Raw genomic sequence first — 19,360 nt, forward strand, 5'->3', positions numbered from 1 at the left:
TGCACTCGTCGTGGCGCTGCCATCTCGTGTTGTCAACATGGTCAGCGGACATGAGGATGAGGAGATGACTTTACTTGGAGAGGATGACAGTGGGGACACACCAGGGCCATAGCCGCACGTACGCAAGTGCCTCCTTATCTTTCCCTAATAATAAAGCACAGATTGACTCTGTGGGTTCACCGTCACAATACGCTTCTTCCCGTGAATTTACACTTTCAGTTTTTTTAACACATTCATATTTTTTCCAAAATCAAAGGTGGTACTAATCTATCTATATATATCACTTCATACAAATTTCAGGGTTGGGCCGCAGCGCGTCCTTTTTTCTTACAGTCGCTTCTTTCAAAAATGGCCACACATAAAAAGTTGGTATTTTGAGGATTCGAACGCGGGTCACCAGAAAAGTGGATAGAGCGAGCGACCAACTCAGCTGGCCCATTGTATGTTTAGAAAAACAAGGATTACCCACTTAGTCTACCACGCCAGGAGGATTTTCGGCCGCCTAATTATTCCGACCCACCCTGCCGAGGGAAGCCACACAACCAAACGGGCAAAGCTGGCTCAAAGCCTAGTGCAGAAAAGTATTCGATGGTGGGCTGAATCGAATTCTAAACCCTTTTAAATAGTCCCATACCGCTACCTTAAACTCAATCTTTGTAATTTATATACATCTTCGAGTTTCCTTGGTATCAAGGAGCCATCTCAGGAACCAATAAAGAAGGAAATAAGTATTTCCATAATAAAGAAGGAAAGAGAGAAAAATAAAGAAGGAAAGAGGAGGAATTTCATATATCTTGAAACAATAAGAAAAGAAAGAAAAATAAAGAAGGAAAGAGGAGGGTGATTTCATGGCTTATATGACAGAATAAGGAAGGAAAGACGGCCCGGATTTCATGTGGAAAGAGGAGGGGGGATTTCATGTCGTATGGCAGAATAAGGAAGGAAAGAGGGATTTCATGTCGTATGGCAGAATAAGGAAGGAAAGAGGGCGGGGATTTCATGTCTAGACGGAGAAAAAATGGAAAGTGGAAGTTGTTCCAAGGAAGGAAAATACAGAAAACTAAAAAAAGGAAAGAGAGGGTCTCCAAATGGGATATAATAATGGCACTATAAACGTCTCCGTGCATGGAAATAGTTGCAATGACTGAAAACAAAATAAATCTTTGCTCTTATTTTTCTGCTCGACCCGCTAGCGCCCGTCACAAACTCTTACAATGCTCCTAATAAAAATAATGTTGCCACCAAAGCACAAGAAGTTGGACTCCCTGCTGTGTGCGACACAAACTCCGCACTTTACTTTGTTATATTAGCCATCGATGGAGGATCTTTGTAAAATGCTCCTAATATCATTGCCCCGCAAAAAATGCTTCTAATATCATTACCCCGCAAAAATGCTTCTAATAACGTTGGACACAAATAGTGCTATGATACCCAGTCCCTAAACCTACCCAACACTGGTTCATGGAAATCTTTGTTGCCTCCATAGTGAAGCAAGAATGTTGTACTAAGACTTTACTATTTTAATTATAGTGCGATATTTTTGGGGCATCACTAAGCAACGTCAACAAATATGTGAAGAGATACTCGTGACCAGGTGGATATTTCTATGATTTAAATTGCACACACCTACAGTACATTTACGAATTCCTTTCATGGTTATGTTTTTGCACAACATATCTTTTCATGTTGTTCCTCATGCAGCAGTGTGGAAGATTTCAAAGATTTTACTGATGTCACCATGTTTGGAAGTCGGTTGTGGGAGGAGGAGGAGGGGGAAGGGGAAGGGTCTTGAGCCATTGGGTTCAGAAAGTATATTTTTTTTCTTCTTCTCCCGTTGCAACGCACGAGCATTTGTGCTAGTTATTATATAAAACTATACTTTTTTGCTTCCTCCTGGTTTCCTGACATCACGGTCCCACACCATTGTCAACCTATGTAGTCAATAAACGAGAGAATTGCACAAGAAGCGGCCGACAGCTGGGACCATGCAGCTCGAGCAGTATTTGTGTTTTTGAGGTGTGAGCACTGCAGAGTTTTTCTTGAGCGATGTTTAGCCCAGATATTAATTTTTCTCCTCTGAGCAACGACGAAAACATCGCTGCAGGTATTAACTTGGCGGGTTGTGGCCCGTCTAGCCCAGGACAGATATCCAGCCCAGATATTAATTTTTTTCAAGCTGAAAATAGCTAGCCCAGCTATACTTATTTTTAGGAATACCCAGACAAGGTCAAGTTGTTATTCTCCACCCCACTGGGCTGCAAGTCTTTCCTAGGAGGGATGCATTAGGCTTAACAAGAAAATGGGCTTAAGAAATAATAAATGGGATGTAATTATAAAAACTAGGCAGTAACTATAAAAAAATGCACCAAACACGTAATTACTTTATAAAATATTATTATTGGATATTGAAAATTTTAATTTCATTAATTGTTGCGAGCATAATGTTTCGTTGGATTTTTACGTAATATAAATTTATATTGAAATTAGATTTAATCTGACTAGAAATTTCGGGATAAAAATATTTCGGATCCCATCAAAATGTGGGAAATTTTATTGAATTCTATTTTGAACGGTTGGTTGAAATGGGTTGTACTTTTAACAAACTGTAAATGGGTTGTACTAAATTCCATTAGAATTCAAAAATTGGCTGCACATTCTTACAAATCTCAAATGGGCTATAAGTTCTCTGCCACACACTTGTGGCCTTACTAAGTTGACGCGCCCCTCAAAAAAAAGAGTTGACACGTATGCAAGGCTTTGTCAACTTATAGTCAACACACGGTTCTAGCAGTAGTGGCCGTTGGATGTCCATCCAACGGATGCCGTGCTTCTTCTTCAATCTCGGATATTCTAGCTTCACCCACCTAAAAAATGATTCCTGCCCCTGACATCTGGGGCACACTGTTTCGGAAGCTGACCTGTGGGCCTACTAAGTTGACGCGTACCAAGGGCTTTGTCAACTTAGTCAATATAAATGATTCTAGCTGCAGTGACCCTACGATGTCCATCTAATGGCCGTCGTGCTTCTTCAACCTCTTGTCTTCTTGCTCCAGCCGCCCAAAGCAGCGACGGTCGTGTCGCCTGCTCCTGCCTCCCGTGGCCGGCTGTGCTGCCGCGGAGGCCTCATCGCCCCCTACTACTCCCACCGCTGGTCAGGCCATCCCTCCACTCACCCACACCCCCTGTTATTCTGTGGCGACGGCAGCCTCACACCGCAGCCAAACCAGTGAACCCTCGTACTCCTCTCCGCGTGGGTATCCACTGCCGCGTCTTCCCCGGCTCCACGTCGTCCCCTTCCTAGGCCTCGTCGTCGTCCACCGCCGTGGTGCTCTCGGCGCGGCGTGGTCAATGTGGTCAACGACCGACTTCCATTGGAAGAGTACTGTACGTGGAGAGGCTGACAGCTGGGTCCACGGCAGCCGCAAGGAAGTGCCTCCTTATTACGCGCAAAATAATTATTCCTCCACCTAACAGCGGGGACCCACCGGACGGGCCACCGTATTTCGCGAAAAAAATGTTTCCCCCTGACTGCTGGGACCCACCGGACGGGCCACCATATTTCGCGAAAAAAACATTCCCCCCGCTGTCAGCTCAGACCCACCGGAAGTGCCTCCTTATTACGCAGAAAAAAATGAACACTCACCTGCTAGCTGGGACCCACCTTGGTGGGAGGTTAGCTTGTGGGCCTACTAAGTTGATGGGGACGGGGGGCTTTCTCAACTTAGTCAATATGAACGATTCTTGCTCCAGTGACCGTACGATGTCCATCCAACAGTGCTTCTTCAACCCCTGGTCTTCTTGCTCCAGCCGCCCAAACCAGCGTCGGTCGTGCTGCGTGCTCCTGCCTCCCGTGGCCGGTTGTGATGTCGCGGAAGCCTCACCGCCCCCTACTACTCCCACCGTTGGCCAGGCCATACCTCTACTCACCCACACCCCCTGTTATTCTGCGGCGACGGCAGCCTCATACGCAGCCGAACCAGTGAACCCTCATACTCCTCTACGCGTGGGCATCCACTGCCGCGTCTTCCCCAGAAAGCGGAAATTCTCACCTTTTAGAACTCTTGCATGTGCTTCCCTCATACTCTCAAGCACATCCCCAGAAAGCGGAAATTCTCAAAGACTTCTTTATTTCTCTAATTGGCACCCCAGGCCTGACAACCTGGACCTTTTAGAACTCTTGCATGCGCTTCCCTCATATTCTCACCTTTTAGAACGCTTTCTGGGGATGTGCTTGTAAGTGAAACTGTTCCTTGTATGTGCTTGAGAACTCTTGCATCTTGAGACTTGTTAAACCTGTGGTAGTCGAGTGTCTTGACTACTATTTCACCTTTTAGCACTATTGCTTTTATGTGGAATGTTTTTCAGAATCATTGCTTTTTTTTGTTCATGATGCCTATATGTGACATGTTCTATGTGTGATTAACTATATGATGCCTGTTGTATATGTTCGCTGCCAGGAAGAAATAGAAATGAAAAAGGCTGCTGGGCACACCATTACCGAGGGTTGCCTCTCGGTAAAGACTGTGTGAAACTGGGACCAGCAAGCACCCTTTACCGAGAGGGATCTCGGTAAAAGTGTACCAACCCAATAGAACCTGGCACTTTACCGAGAGGCCTCTCGGTATAAAGGAAACAAACTGTAGTGCTCCTGACAACTTTACTGCCTCTCGGTAAAGGTAAAAGGATTGCCGACGGTGGCCCTCGGCAAAGTATGGGCACGACTTTTAGGACAAGTGACGTGGCCCTCCCCTATTGGCTCAGTTTGCTGAGAGCAGCACTCGGCACAGATAGAGTTTGCCGACGGTGGCTCTCGGCAAAGTTGGCCCTCGGTCTGTTCTCGTGGTCCCACATGTCAGAAGATGACACGTGTCAGCCTCCTATTGGTTAACGTTGTCGAGAGCTATTCACGGCAAATATGGCCCTCGGCCAGTTCTCGTGGTCCCACATGTCAGAAGATGACATGTGTCAGCCTCCTATTCAGTCTGTTTGCCAAGAGCACCTCTCGGCAAAGTTGGCCCTCGGCCTGTTCTCGTGGACCCACATGTCGGGGTGACACGTGTCAGCCTCCTACTGGCTGTCTTTACCGAGAGCCCCTCTCGGCAAAGTTGGCCCTCGGCATGTTCTCCTGGTCCCACGTGTCAGGAGCTGACACGTGTCGATCTGCTACTGGCTCTCTTTGCCGAGTGGTGCTCTCGGCAAAGTTGGCCCTCGGCCTGTTCGCCTGGTCCCACATGTCAGGAGCTAACACGTGTTGATCTGCTACTGGCTCTCTTTGCCGAGTGGTGCTCTCGGCAAAGTTGGCCAACGTGGCAACCCCCGTCCCCGTCTGTTATCCGTTAGCTACTTTATTTTGCCGAGCTGTACTGTTTAGCTCTCGGCAAAGTCTTTGCCGAGTGCCCGTGTTCTAGCTCTCGGCAAATTCCTGTTGCCGGAGAGGTGTACGTCGGGTGGCTTTTGCCGAGGGTGACACTCGGCAAAGGATTTGCCGACGGTTTTCGGCCCTTTGCCGAGTGTCCGTGACACCTGGCGTATAACAGAATTCCAGTAGTGATTGGTCTGTTAGCAATAATCTTGTCTAGCAAATAAGTTTAAGCTAATCACAATTAGAGTGGCCGGTGGTTAGGCTAGTTCGGTGTACTACGACTTGCATGTCGTGTGTCAAGTAGTAGTAGCTTGGCTAGAATTAGCATCTGGATGTGTCTAAGTGTTTGAGTTAGATTAGCAAAAGGGCCCGTGCGTTGCAACGGGAGAGAAAATTGACGTGTTCATCAAAATATCCACATGCACGATATGATAGCATTGGACGACATACAACTTGCTGTAACATAGATTGACCTCGCAAAGATATACGTCTGACTTTACATCAATGTCGGTCGTTCTTACCGTGTTCATGTGGTCGGCTTTGCGACGTCGTCCTTCTGACTTAAAATACCACCAGCCGTCCTTGTAGGTATGCATAGTCGGCTCATCCTTCCGACTTAAAATACCACCAACCATCCTTTTAGGGGATGCATAGTCGGCTTTGCAACACGGCAGTCCAACTTTTCTAATGAAAAAGAATAGCGGCAAGCCGGCAACTGGTGTTGCATTGGCGTGCTTCCGCTAGATGCATATATAGGTCGTTCGGCCTAGGTGCGCCGCGTCCCGCTTGCAGCAGCATCGACCACACTTGCAGTGTCATTTACTATTCTGGTTGCAGCAATGAGGTTCGATCAATCAGATAATTTTTCGAAGAAAAAAATGTAAATTTGGTTGCAAAAAAAACATTCTTATATTTCCATTCTTTTATAATGCGCCAAATGCTATTCTGGCTCTCCTACGGTCGTCCCAATGTGGGGCAGGAGTCTCCCCACGCTTTCTTCTTTCGTTAGTAAATCTCTAATTACATAGAGCCATGCAAAGCACGAGCATCCCTCTTCTTCTCTCTTTGGACGTCCCTTTTTCACTGCCATAAACAAAATCAAGAATACCAATCTAATCCTCATCCCGCTCATACGCGGTGAACCTCGCTTCGGGGACGTCGGTCACCGGTTGCTGCTGGTCATGTACGTATGTGTCCTGACAGCTGCGATCCCTATGGTGATGCTTTCATGGTAACACATCAGAAGCACAAATCCAAACGGGCGACTCTCACCAAATCAATCCCTTTTACTACTTACGGATCAATTCCTCTTAATTTCCCCAACCATGCACAAAGCGCGTTCCTCCCTGCATTAATTATTCTCTTAATTACAGACTATTAGGTAAAGAGCCCTGTTTTTTAACAGACAGGCATGCTGGCTCTACTGGTTGCGGACTTCGTTCCCGGAAAATCCTATATGACGCATTCTGCGTCAAGATGTCGACATTTCGCACAGGAGGTCGTGATCTAGCATTGCGATGGCCCGGCCCGTTCATGTGTTCTTCGTTCCCGGTTTCGGGACGCTTCTAGTAGGAGGTTCCAGTCGGTCTTTTCCGGTTTGAGGAATCTTCTACAAGGTTCCTAAACCGGTTCTTTTATTTCTTTTTTGTTTTCTTTTCGTTTCGTTTTTCATTTTTTTTCTGTTTCATTTTTTTCCTTTTTTCTGTTCTTCTTTGTTTCCTTTTCAGTTTCCAATTTTAAATAAATTCAGAACTTCATAATTTGTTTGGAATTTCAAAGTTAGTACAAAATTTCAAATAATGTTTGGAAAAATTGAATTTTGATCATGTTATTCAATAAATGATAAAAAATAAAAAATGTTCAGATTTTCAAAAGTTTGTTCACATATAGGAAACTTGTTCTATTAATACAAAAAATGTTCGAGTTTCGCATTTTTAAAAATGTTCAGATTTTCAAATTTTTGTTCAGGTTTCGAAATTTTGTTTCTATTAATTTAAAAAATGTTCGAGTTTCAAAACTTGTTCGCATTTTCAAAATTTTGTTCGCATTTTCAAACGTTGTTTCCCTTAATTCAAAAAATGTTCGAGTTCCAAAACTTGCTCACATTTTCAAAATATGTTCAGATTTTCAAAAAAAAATCACATTTTAAATCTTATTTAAATTAATTCAAAAAATGTTTGAGTTTCAAATCTTGTTCGCTTTTTTCAAAAAATGTTCACAATTCAAAATAATGTTCGATTGCCAAATTTTGTTTAGAGTTACAAAAAACGTTCCCTTTCTCAAAACTTGTTCCCAGATCCAAAAATATGTTCGCTTTCTTCTAATTTTGTTCCAAGTTTCAAAAAATGTTCGCTTTTTCTTTTTTCGTCTAAATTTTATGAAATGTTCTTGTTTTTCAAAATTTGTTCAACATTACAAAAAGGCTTTGCTGTTTTTCAAAAATTTGTTCACAGGTCAAAAAATGTTCAACATTTTAAAATAATTATTCACTATTTTTGGAATGTCCGCGTTCAAAAAAAGATACAGGTTTTGAAAATAAACTGCGTTTTTCTGCAAAGAAAAGAATGAACTGCGTTCGAACTTCTAAAAACGTTTAGATCTGTCGTGGATTATGTTCTTATAGTGTTTGCTGCTCAACATTTGCCAATAACATTTAGTGGTGCAATGGCTAGCGTGCGCGGGTACTAAATGGGAAGTCTCGAGTTCGATTCTCAGCCGCTCTTTGTTTTTTGCGTTTAGTGGTGCAATGGCTAGCGCGCCTAATTTTTGGCTGCTCCCCAATAAGGCCCAGGTTGGCCCACGCAGGATAGTCGGACGAAATTCAGCCCAATTACTAAAAAGCAAATTAATAGCGGGGTTCAATTACTAAAAAGCACATGAATAGTACCACCTCGGATAATATGAGCGAAAAAACTGAAAGCGCAAATTTACGGGAAGAAGCGTATTGTGACGGTGAATCCACGGAGTCAATCCGTACTTTATTATTAGGGAAGGGATAGATTAGGAAGCAAACGAGTTGAGTCCTGGTAGTATTAGGTGGTCAAGTCCGTGTACGGTAAGGAGACAGAAGTCCAAGTCCTAGTTGCTTTAGGTGGTCGTGCGTTGGCTGTTGTGTATATATACACAGCACGTTATGCAAAGTTGTAACACCCGAGAAAACAGAAAATAAAAAGAGGAGAAATAAAGGGCACGATAAGAGCCCTTGGCTATAAAAGTTTGTTGTGCATGTTTTGGTTGTACTGTGATGTGATCGATCATGTGGGCGAGTTCCAACATGGTCAATTTCTGCTGGGAACCAGTCTGGAGGTTAACTATCTGGGTTCACTTGTTCGGTTTGCTGCACTTAGTCACGCACATATGGAGTTAGCTGGTGGATGTGGAGTTTCAGTGGAGTTTAGCTGGTGGCGGTTCTGGTTCTCATTTTCAATGTTGCCATACGTCAGCCTGGAATTGTCTGTGATGCACTGTTGCAATGACCGACGAACTTGATTGGAACAAATATGGTGTGCAACAGTGCAGAACTTAAGTTCCACATGTGGGCAGCATATTCTGAAGATGAAGGAATTCAGATACTTGAAAAATGCTAATTTCTTTCATCTACCATTTTTTCCCTTACAACCTATGGAAATTTATGTTGATGATGAGGCAAAGTTGACCCTTCACGGTCTTGTTCAGGTAGCTTTTGTCGTTTTACACTGTTTTGCACATTCATTTCACTAGTTTTTGTTCCACTGTGTGTGTGATTATACTGTCTTGTTTTTGCAACGCTATATAAAATTGACAAAGTCGGAGAAGAATCAAAAATTAAATGATCTCTTGGATGCTCTTGATTTCAACCAAGTTGTGATATTTGTGAAGAGCGTTAGCAGGGATGCAGAGCTGAACAAGTTTCTTTCTGAATGCAACCTCCCTTGAATCTGCATCCATTCTGGCATGACCTAGGAAGACAGGTTTATACACTAGTAGAAAACAGGGCTTTGGTCCAAGCTCAATGCACCCTTTAGTCCCGGTTGCATTATGAACCGGGACTAATGTGAGCATTAGTCCCGGTTCGAGCGGCTAGGGCGTCGGGAAGGCATTAGTCCCGGTTCAAATGGAACCTTTAGTCCCGGTTTGAGACACGAACCGGGACTAAAGGGTGCGATACCCTTTAGTCCCGGTTCGTGTCTCAAACCGAGACTAAAGATCTCTTTAGTCCCGGTTTGAGACACCAACCGGGACTAAAGGGTGTGATGCCCTTTAGTCCTGGTTCGTGTCTCAAACCGGTTTAGTCCCGGGACTAAAGGGTGTGATGCCCTTTAGTCCCACTTTGAGACACGAACCGGGATTAAAGGGCATCGCACCCTTTAGTCCCGGTTCGTGTCTCAAACCGGGAATAAAGGGGTTCTGAAATTTGTTTTCTATTTTTAGTTTCTGTTTTAAATTGCTTATATCTTTTAAGATATTTGATGTTTTTGAGTGATTCTTATTGCATTAGATTCAAAATTTTGTCTAGTTTTTGTTTGTGCCATTAGTTTTCAAATTTGAATGATTTAAATATGATTTTTTCAAATTTGCTTCAAATCCTAGATTGTGAATAATTTGAGTTTAAAAATAGGTTTTAATTTAATTATTTTTGCTCCTAGTCACATCTTAGATTCTTGTCACAGTAAGATTTATTTGGTTATTTTTAGAATAATTTAAATTAGTATTTGAATTAAAACAGTACTGATTTGCTTATATAGTTGTTTTAGTCCTTTAATTGTTGTTTTCAATTATTTTTAGTTAAAAAGTAATATTTTTTGTCAACTCTACCCCCCCCCCCTTATCGCCATTTCAATTTTGAAAAAAAAAACAAAAGAAATTGATAAAAACTTCAAAAATTAAAATTCTTCGAGAGGTAGTTATGTTACTACATCTACTAGTTAGGAAAATTAAAAAACTTAAATTTGGACATGTTTTGCAAAAAAGTGTTACGAAAAAGTAAAACTGCTATAACTTTTGCATACGATGTCGAAAAAACGTATAATATATCAAAATGTTCAGCACGAAAATCCAGATCCGATTTCGACGGCCGTAGGCCGTTTTGCAAATTTTAGAATCCACAAATTTTGAAGGAAAAAATTATCCTCAAATTTATGTTTTTTGAATTTTTTGTCAAACTCTGGTCAAACTACTTATTCAAGAAATATTAGTGTTACTAAATAATTATTGGTTTTAAGAATAATAGTTTCAAACTCAAACGGTGAAACATGTGACTTCATGCTCAAGTTCAACTCCTAAGTGTTAATAGGATTGACAGCTTATTATTGTCAGGAAAACAACAAGTGCAGACTTGGAGGCAGCGCTGACAAAAAGAAGTAACTTGCATCTTGTTAGCTCGCAAGAAAACAAATAAGAAGAAAAGAGAGCTCATAGGAATTGATGGATTGACAATTGATCGCAGTTCCTCGGATAGATCGTGGAGGAGTGCCGGGAATAATGAAAATCCTATCTTGGAAATGCTTTGGTATGCTCTCTACCATGACAGTTAGAGAGCTCTTCGATCTCCATGGGCGCGTTCGTTCGCAAGTTAATTTTTTATCTGAGTTGTATCTTAATAAAACTAGCTGAATGTTCCTGCGTTTCGACGGATTTCCAGGAAATATAGAGGAGATTCATTGGTGTTTGACTGACTTGGATGAGAATCTAGTCTGGCTCTGTGGTAGCCTCCTCATGCGGTGGTTGAGTAGCCAAGTTTTCGGATTAGTTCATCGGGAGGAGCTCGGAGAGAGGGTGAATTCAGAGACAACCAGACGAAGATAGTGCCGAATGCGGTCCTCAACACATGCGCTAGAACTAGATAGCCACACATTGTTTGATATATCATTCTAGAGTAGAATTTGAATAATTTTGTTTCCATTGTTCTAGAAGAGATTTACTCTAATTATGGAGAAACGTCAGAAGAGGCACGACTCGTGTTGAAAACGAGTTGTAACTAAAACCCTTTGTGTGTGTTGAATTGTCACTGGTTTCGTGTTCTAGAAATATTTTCTTCTCATAAAAGTCCCGCCACCATCATGGTTTTCTCCCAGCCCTGTTGGCCCAGTCCAGACGCCGAGTACTTTCCAGCAACGATGATACGACCAACGAGGAATGATGATGACGAATGAAGCTTGTTGGCGAACTCGATGAGGTGCTTTACGCCGAGATGCACCGTTGTAAGCTAGCAACACCACGTACTAGCTTGATCGATTCCTTTGATCAACTAGTATCTCACGTACGCACGCAGCGGCCAGCCGGCCGGAACTGTCAAACGCACGCGAGACTGATGTATTGCCAAAGGCTCGTCTCGAGCCTTATTGCTTTATTGATCAACTCAAATCACGGTGGTGTTACAAGCCAGGGTAAGTACATATATAAATAGTACTACAGGATAAGCTATCTAGTGCAATCCTACTCCTAGACTAACTCATACTCTAGTACTAGTCGGATACATGCTTGTACACGAAGTGGACACCACCAGCTTTGGAGGGTATGTCGTGATTAACTCCAACAATCACCCCCCTAATCACGACGTGGTCACATCACAGCTTCAACATCGATCCTTCTTCTCATCTCCAAGAACTTCTTTCGATCCAAAGTCTTGGTTAGCATATCCGCCATCTGATCATCGGTGCAAACGTAGTTGACCTTCATCTTACCTTCTTTCACGCAGTCCATTATATAGTGATACACCGTATCAATGTGCTTACTCCTATCATACCGCACTGGTTCTTCGCATAGAAAAGTTTTAGACTTTCCATCAACATTGAGCACCACTTGTTTCGATCTCGATCCATGAGATCATCGTGTAGCCTCCCTAGCCACACAACTTGACACATCGCAGCTGCAGCTGCAATATACTCTATTGCATTAACTGTGGGTGCTTTAAATTTGCTCTTCTTGCTTAGCTCAAGATGAGGTTTCATTGGAGCGTCAAATGGATTGCAATATTTCATGCCATGTGATGTATTTTCCATAATTCTTGAGCCGCCAGAGCGATAAGTAATCTCACCGACTCCATCATTGTAATAGGAACGAACAATTCTTCGAAGTCCACACCTTCCTTTTGTACATACTCTTTGGCTACAAACCTCGCTTTGTGCTTCATGCACCCTTCAACATCTTTCTTGACATTAAATTCCCACTTGAGCTCCATAGCTTTTTCATTGTTGGGAAGATCCACAAACTCCCATGCATTATTGTCATGGATCGACCTCAACTCTTCTTTCATAGCCTGACGCCAATACTCCATCATATTTGCGTCCTCAAATTTTGCCGGTTCCTCGGCACTTGATAGACACCATCGCCCACTCCTTTTCACCTTTACCGGGTCAATCGTCCGAAGAGTATTCCTCGGATATGGGTGTAACACCGGCTGTAGATGTTCGGGTGTAGGTGGTGTCCTTTCCTCCACACTAAATGACCAGTTGCGCCAAATGGCGCAAAGACCTGTTTAAAACCATGTTCGTGTGGAAAATATTAGCATTTTTTCAATAACCGTATATTTAAGTACATTTGGTAAGAACTTATACCCCTATATATATAAAGAAAATTAAATGCAAATATTTTCTTAAGGTAATAATGCCACAAATTAGATCGTCGGTAGGTCAAGATAGTTGAGTCTGCAATTAGGAACTCCGAGTAGCTGTAAACTTGCATTAAAAAAAGAGTAAACACAAGTGACACAATAAAATGTACTTAATACATGAACTCATGAACATTGTGCACAAGAGAAGTTAATAGAAATAGTGGTCAATTACATCATATAATTTGGTTCTATACTCTTGTGTATATATCCTGAATGCTACCCCATTGTGATCAATTCTTTGTCCTTCGAATCGAATGGCACAGCTACTGCCCCTTGTGGAAAAAGAAAGGGGGACTTTGTAATACCCATAAATGTAAACTTATAATTGAAAAAAAAACGCCACAAGCACCATATATAAGGATATATTACAAACTATAATGCAGTTCATAGGCTCATTCTTCAATTGACATTCTGGACATCAAATCAAAATTATGAGGTATTGTTGTGAATTGCAAAACTTCTAAAGCAGGTGCTAGCCTCAAAACATCCTTCAGTATGTACCTACCAAAAATGATAGTCAGATTAATAAAATACATATCCCTTTTTAGAAGCGGAAAAACACAACCATCTAAAATAGAGAAACTTGGCGGCATGCGGCATAAAGAAGATATTGCTCATGCTCGCTTGAGACAAGGAATATAGCTAAAGAATTTTCCAAACCCTGAGAACGAACTACAATAAACAGCCAAGAAAATTCTAATATTCTACATATGCTGGACACATGGATGTTACTACAAAAAGGGAAGGCATCAACAAGCATAAGTATCTCATTTTTAGCTACCAATACTACAAAAAGGTCGCTTAATAAATCATTTAAAATTCCACCAAACTTCTCGATGATTATCTCAGGGTGCTCAATATACTACAACTTGAAGGCATGCACCCAAATAGATGAACATGTTACAAAGAAGAATCTGTGGGATATAGTACTACACTGACACAGAGAAATTCATAGTTTTTTTCAGAAAATAATGAAGGATCAGAGTATTGCTGGGTTGGTACAGTATCCCAGTGTTAATGTATATACGGTGGAAGTTTAGGAATGAGTTCACTTCTTTAACAAAATAGGAAAAGTGTGGCCTATAGCATGAAGAATAAATGCAAGAAAGTAAACGGCTGGGCAGGGAACCATTATTTAAATTTCCATGGTGAATTTCCCTACAAAAGTCTGCAGCAGGAACGCACATGATAGAACAAAAAAAACCATGTATATAAAATATACAGAACAGATATAAGAGGAAGTTGTCATCCATACGTTGAACTTCGCAATATAAATCATGTCCAGTTCCCCAATAGGCCAAAAGATGTCACCGGATCACAAAGAACTTCTTGAGAGAACATACCATGCCCTCCAGCAGCAAATCCTTGCAAACTTAACTGCTCCAACATGAATAGGTGCATACCTTTGAGTAGTTACCTTCCTTCAAGATCAACGCTTTGAGCTCCATCGAATGCTTGTCTCGCCAATTGCTTCGAGTAGTTACCTTCCTGCTAGTAAAAAGATAAAGCCAGACAACCAATATGCTTCAGAGAGAAACATGATCCAAATACGTTGCCACAGAGAAGAAGAAAACTGCATACAAAAACAATAACCAAAAGAAAATATAGCTTAAAGAGGAAGCACAAACCTTGATAGGCAAAACAGCAAACGATGAACAAGCGGCAGTTTAGAAGAGCAGGCAACAACATCACCTGTAAAAGTATTCAGAAACCAACAAACCAGATCAAGCAAATAATTTGGTAGCATAAGGATGCTCCATTTTTTATGTAGTATGTATGTAACCATGATTTACAGATACTGAAGCTAGACCGTAAAGGCTACTTTCTTAATTTACACTTGCAGTATCACATACCAAAATGGATGCAGTTTTTACATGTAGTAATTAGACTGTTAAAAGGAAAATGTAAATCTATAGATGCTAGAACATATGAATGTTCTTTAACTTGTAGAATATTGATCCAAGAGCATACCATTGGCTCCACGCCTCTGCCTGCTCTCAAGTAAGGTTTCTGTTTCATTTTCAAAAAGGGTTTCAGTGTATAATCACTTTGAGTCATCGGTTACAGAACAACATTCAAAGTCGTATGAATCTGCAGCAACATTCAGACAAGTGATTCAGCGAACTTCCACAAAATATTTGGAGCTAATTCAACATTGATCGGTCACTGGTCCAGTAAACAAATTATACTTTCTAGTTAAAATACATCATGTTTTTACTAATATGCAGAGCAGCTTTAGCACCCATTAATCACTGGCTCAGGAAAAGAAATTCTGGTTGCTATTTAAACTACTGATGGCAAAGGTATTTAAACTACTGATGACAATGGGATTCAAAACTGTACATTTAGTCATCTCTCATCATAGTGCGTCTTTTTTCCATTTAGTGAGAACTTGCAAATTCCTTCGAATCGCAACAACAGCTAGCACACAAGCAAGCTTCTAGCATCGCCTCCTGATGTTCTCTTCAGGTATTTCAGTTCTTCACTGTGAAGGAACAAAAATAATCAGGCAAGCATGTATAAAAACAATAAGCAGATGGTGTATTGCATTTTGCAACCCACAGAAAAAAAATCTAGATATCCTTCCTTTATTAGCAAGCAACAACCATTACCTGGTGCATATATAAACAATCTACTGGATTTTATAATCCATAGATTAATTATCTGTGTAGTTAGCTGTCCTTTATTAGCAAGGAACAACTATTACTTGCTGCATATATTTCTCTCAAAGTACTAACCTGAGCAGGTACTGCAGTCTATTGGGAATTATCAAGAAGGTACAAAAACTGGGCACACTACAAACATGGATATCAACCAACGACATATGAGCACTCAATCAACCAGGAAGCAAACCACCAGGAAGAGCATAAGTAAACAAGAACCCACTTTTTCCTAACGAGATCCGATGAAAAAACCCACAAACAGCACGACAGGTATAGCAGGCAAACACCAAAACATATAGACAGCAAGCTGGCTGTACAAACGCCCGAATTCATGGACTATCTACCAAGAACTAACCAACCAGGCCAATTAGAGCATATCTAACCTTGTTGGTTAACAGCATGGATGTCGCACGAACCATCAGCCCGAGCAGCGAGCCGAAGGATGAACAACGTACTGGACGATCTTGCACCAGCAAGGGAAGGAGAAGTAAAAGAGGAAAACAGAACAGCACGACGTAAGCCAAAGCAAAGTTAACAGGGCCATGCAAAAAGCAAAATGAGGGCGGCATCGAACCTCAACCGTAAGCAACAGCCGAAGGAACGAGAGCCATGCCGAGGAGGCGGATCCGCCACTGCTCTCCACCTTCCCCATTCGTCAGCCTCCGCATACGGTCTAAATTAATAAATGAGCCAATTTGAGGAGTTGTTATCCTCCAAACAATACTCAGATAATTCTATTTTCTATGATGATAATTATGTACCTGCAGATTACTCGGCATACCAAATTTCTCCAATCGGGTACTTCTCTCCGCGATACATGAATATACGAGCAACTAATTTTCTTGGTCCTATTTATTTGTTCTCCTATCTGCAAATATCATGTTTAGGAAGTCCACATATTAGTAATTTCAGAGACGTACATTAGAGAAAATGCCAGCTAACAATCCAATTAGATATACATGTGCATGTATGTCTATACACCTAGCAACCATAGCAAGCCATGAACAGCAAGTTGTAAAGGAACTGTAAGAAGAAGGAATCTAGGGCAAAACTCAGCCCCAAATCAGATTAGCCAATGAAGAAAACTGCCACTGTTTTGACCACGGAATTCGACCAGACAAGAGGAAAATCAATAGAGAACAAGACGTAGTCACCTGTAGACTGTAGTCAAGCCGCCCTGGAAGGCGAGGTCGCCGGTGCAGGCCGACGCCGGCGGAGACCCTCTCCCATTCGAAGACGCACCTCCCTCTCTCTCCTGCAGATTGAATCCAGCGCCGCCGCCATCGCCGGGAAGCTCGCCTCCGCACCAATGGCAGAGGAGATGCGGGAGGGGGGTGGGGGAACAGACGAGGCAAGGAAGCACCGCCGCCTCCCCCTGCGACGTGTGTTGGAACCACCACTATGCCTCAACTCGTCCTCAGGTCACCGCTGCACCGCGCGCGAATAAGAGGGCAAAGCTCCTAGCCGAGGCCCCCGGCCACTGCGCGCGAAGAAGAGGGGCGCAACTGCTGCTCCCCTCATCCGGATCGAGGCCGCGCCCTCCCCTCCATGGCTATCCTCCTCGGCTGTGGCCGTTTCTCCATCGTCGACCAGCAGAGACGGCGACTTCTGCCTCTCCGCACCGCCGCGCGCCCCGCCATGTCCTCCACTCCTTGCCGCCGGCCACCAGCTCTCCGACCGGCCCAAGCTCACAGCCTGGCCTGTGTGGAGGCAGGAGAGGAGGAGGTGGTGGAGACAGAGGTGGAGGAGAAGAGGCGGCCGAGAGGGAGGTGGGATGAGGGAGATCAGAGGAGATATTTTTACTGTAGAGAGAGGGCTGGCCAATCATGGGTTGAACTGTTATGGCGAATAAAAGGAGACTTGGCTGGTGCCGCTAGTTGGGCGCAGTGGCTTATCCTTTATATGTTCAATGCGCTGTTGACGTCCCTCCTAGACTGGTCGGCAGCACCGCAGCTGTAGCTGAGCTCAACGTCCACACACAGACCACCAGGCCAAACCCCACGCAGGCCACCAGGCAATGTGCCTTGCCCATTACCACCAAAGTTTCAAATCGCGGGCAAAGTCATTTCGCGGCAGGCTTGGCCAGCCGCTATAGCCCGCAATAGCGGCCGCTAAGCACTTTCGCGGGAACAGTGCATGTGCTTGTCATTCTGAAGTCTCAAGTAGTACATGTGCATATTTGTCTCAGAAAACAGAGGATTTTCACTAAAAAACAGGGGATTTTCAGTAGAAAACATGTATAAATTCAGAAAACAAGTGTTCACAAATCAGCTGCAGTCTAGGTCTACTAGCTGTTCTGCTACTAAACCAAATGGCAAATGAGTGAATGAAGGACAGAGAGGATTGGAGGACTCATAGACGTCGTTTTGCAGAGGTCCTTCGTCGCCGGTCGCAGCCTTCCTGACCGTGGTGTGAAGCTATGGGGCGGAACGTGGTCGCTGCCCACTATTGCAGAAACTGCCCGGAGTCTTGGGCGTCGCCTTGCTATCACTGCTTCCGGTCAAGCAACGGCCGGCCTGCCGAGCGCACCTGTGAGTAACCACGCAGCCGCCACAATGTTTTCGGTGGAGGGAAGGAAAGGAACGGGAAGAGAGGGATACGATGCTAGGTTTCTGGAAGAGCTCCTCTGGCTTATCGGGCAAAAATTTGGGCCAAGCCCTTTTTGGGCCTCTCTTTCGGCCTGTCCTAGCTAAATTGCAGCAATAGCGAAGGGATTTAGCGCCGTTTCGTCCAGCGAGTTGCGCCATGATCGCTCGAGTTTCGCCCGCGATTTAAAACTTTGATTACCACCCGCGGATTGGCCTGTCTCCTGGTCCGGCTCCTCTTCTGATGCGTCACATGGGCCTACCTCTTTTGCTTTGCATGCTAAGACGTTGCTGCTGCTGCATGTGGTCGTACGTACTTTGGCGCTTCCGTAAGCCAGCTCCATGCATGAACTGGATGATACGCCTCGCTCGCCTGATGCAGCGTGCGTAGTGTCCGGAGCGTCTCAGCTCGCACCGTACATGCCTTTGTACGCGTCTCCCAATGCGTGTCCTGGCGCGCCCCGTCTCGCGCCTTGGATTTCCGGTGCACCGCCCGCCCTGCTCGTCACACCTGGTATGAATGTAACTCGCAGTACATCTGGCTCTTCTGGCACGACCACATCTGTGTGCCTTGTGTCATGGTCTTTAGGCGCCACGTTTTCGCCTACTTCTAGCATGATCACACCATCACGCCTTGTGTCGTGGACTTCTGGCCCCACTTTTTCGCCTATTCTTAGAATTTCTGAACTGCTCTTTCGACCACAGCTGGCCTTCTCGGAGGCACCGCACAAAGACTGCTTCTCCATGGCCGTGCACATGTAGCTATCGCGGCCATCCGCTCCAGCAAAGTTGGCACTTACGTTCCATAGCACTGACATAAGTTTCGGAATCACTCCCCGCATCTGTAGCTTCGACACAGGTTTCTTTTTTTTGAGAATCACCGGGGGGAGCTCGCCCACCTGAATATATTACTCAAAGGACTGCCGAGGCAGTAAGTACATCATTACATAGGCACGGTGCACCGTGCAGAAAGGTAGGAACGCCACGAGAAGACGTCCTCCTTGTCCTGTGGCTAGCACAAGACGATGAGACCAAAGATCCAGAGCGGAAATAAGGTTTCTAAGGGTTATTACAGAACTTTGATCAAGTCCCTAAATACCATGTCATTGCGAGCAGACCAGATCATCCATAGCAGGGCCAAGAGGACTGAAGGCCATGT

At 43.6% G+C, this 19,360-nt stretch overlaps 1 protein-coding gene across 1 annotated transcript; it reads right to left on the reverse strand.

Annotated features, from left to right (window-relative positions):
• Nucleotides 1-13,085: 13,085 nt before the first annotated feature.
• Nucleotides 13,086-18,947, reverse strand: LOC125533233. The gene is made up of 9 exons (XM_048696956.1): nucleotides 18,713-18,947; nucleotides 16,771-17,015; nucleotides 16,378-16,484; nucleotides 16,191-16,289; nucleotides 16,000-16,079; nucleotides 14,925-14,963; nucleotides 14,582-14,645; nucleotides 14,357-14,441; nucleotides 13,086-13,454 (listed from the first exon to the last, which is right to left on the reverse strand). The coding sequence occupies exons 1-9, from the start codon at nucleotides 18,945-18,947 to the stop codon at nucleotides 13,383-13,385; spliced, it is 1,026 nt and encodes a 341-aa protein (XP_048552913.1). The 3' UTR covers nucleotides 13,086-13,382.
• Between the last annotated feature and the right edge of the window lie 413 nt (nucleotides 18,948-19,360).

The sequence above is a fragment of the Triticum urartu genome, chromosome 1, assembly GCF_003073215.2.
Source record: "Triticum urartu cultivar G1812 chromosome 1, Tu2.1, whole genome shotgun sequence".
NCBI classification, from domain to species: Eukaryota; Viridiplantae; Streptophyta; class Magnoliopsida; order Poales; family Poaceae; genus Triticum; species Triticum urartu.

Excerpts from the sequence above, each read along its gene's own strand:
- LOC125533233 (XM_048696956.1), bottom strand. The coding sequence starts at position 18,947 with ATGGAGAAGCAGTCTTTGTGCGGTGCCTCCGAGAAGGCCAGCTGTGGT. Across the intron at positions 17,016-18,712 it reads GCGAGTTACATTCATACCAG|TGGTGGTTCCAACACACGTC; the intron begins GTGTGACGAGCA and ends GTTGAGGCATAG. Across the intron at positions 14,646-14,924 it reads GCAGAGGCGTGGAGCCAATG|GTGATGTTGTTGCCTGCTCT; the intron begins GTATGCTCTTGG and ends ATACTTTTACAG.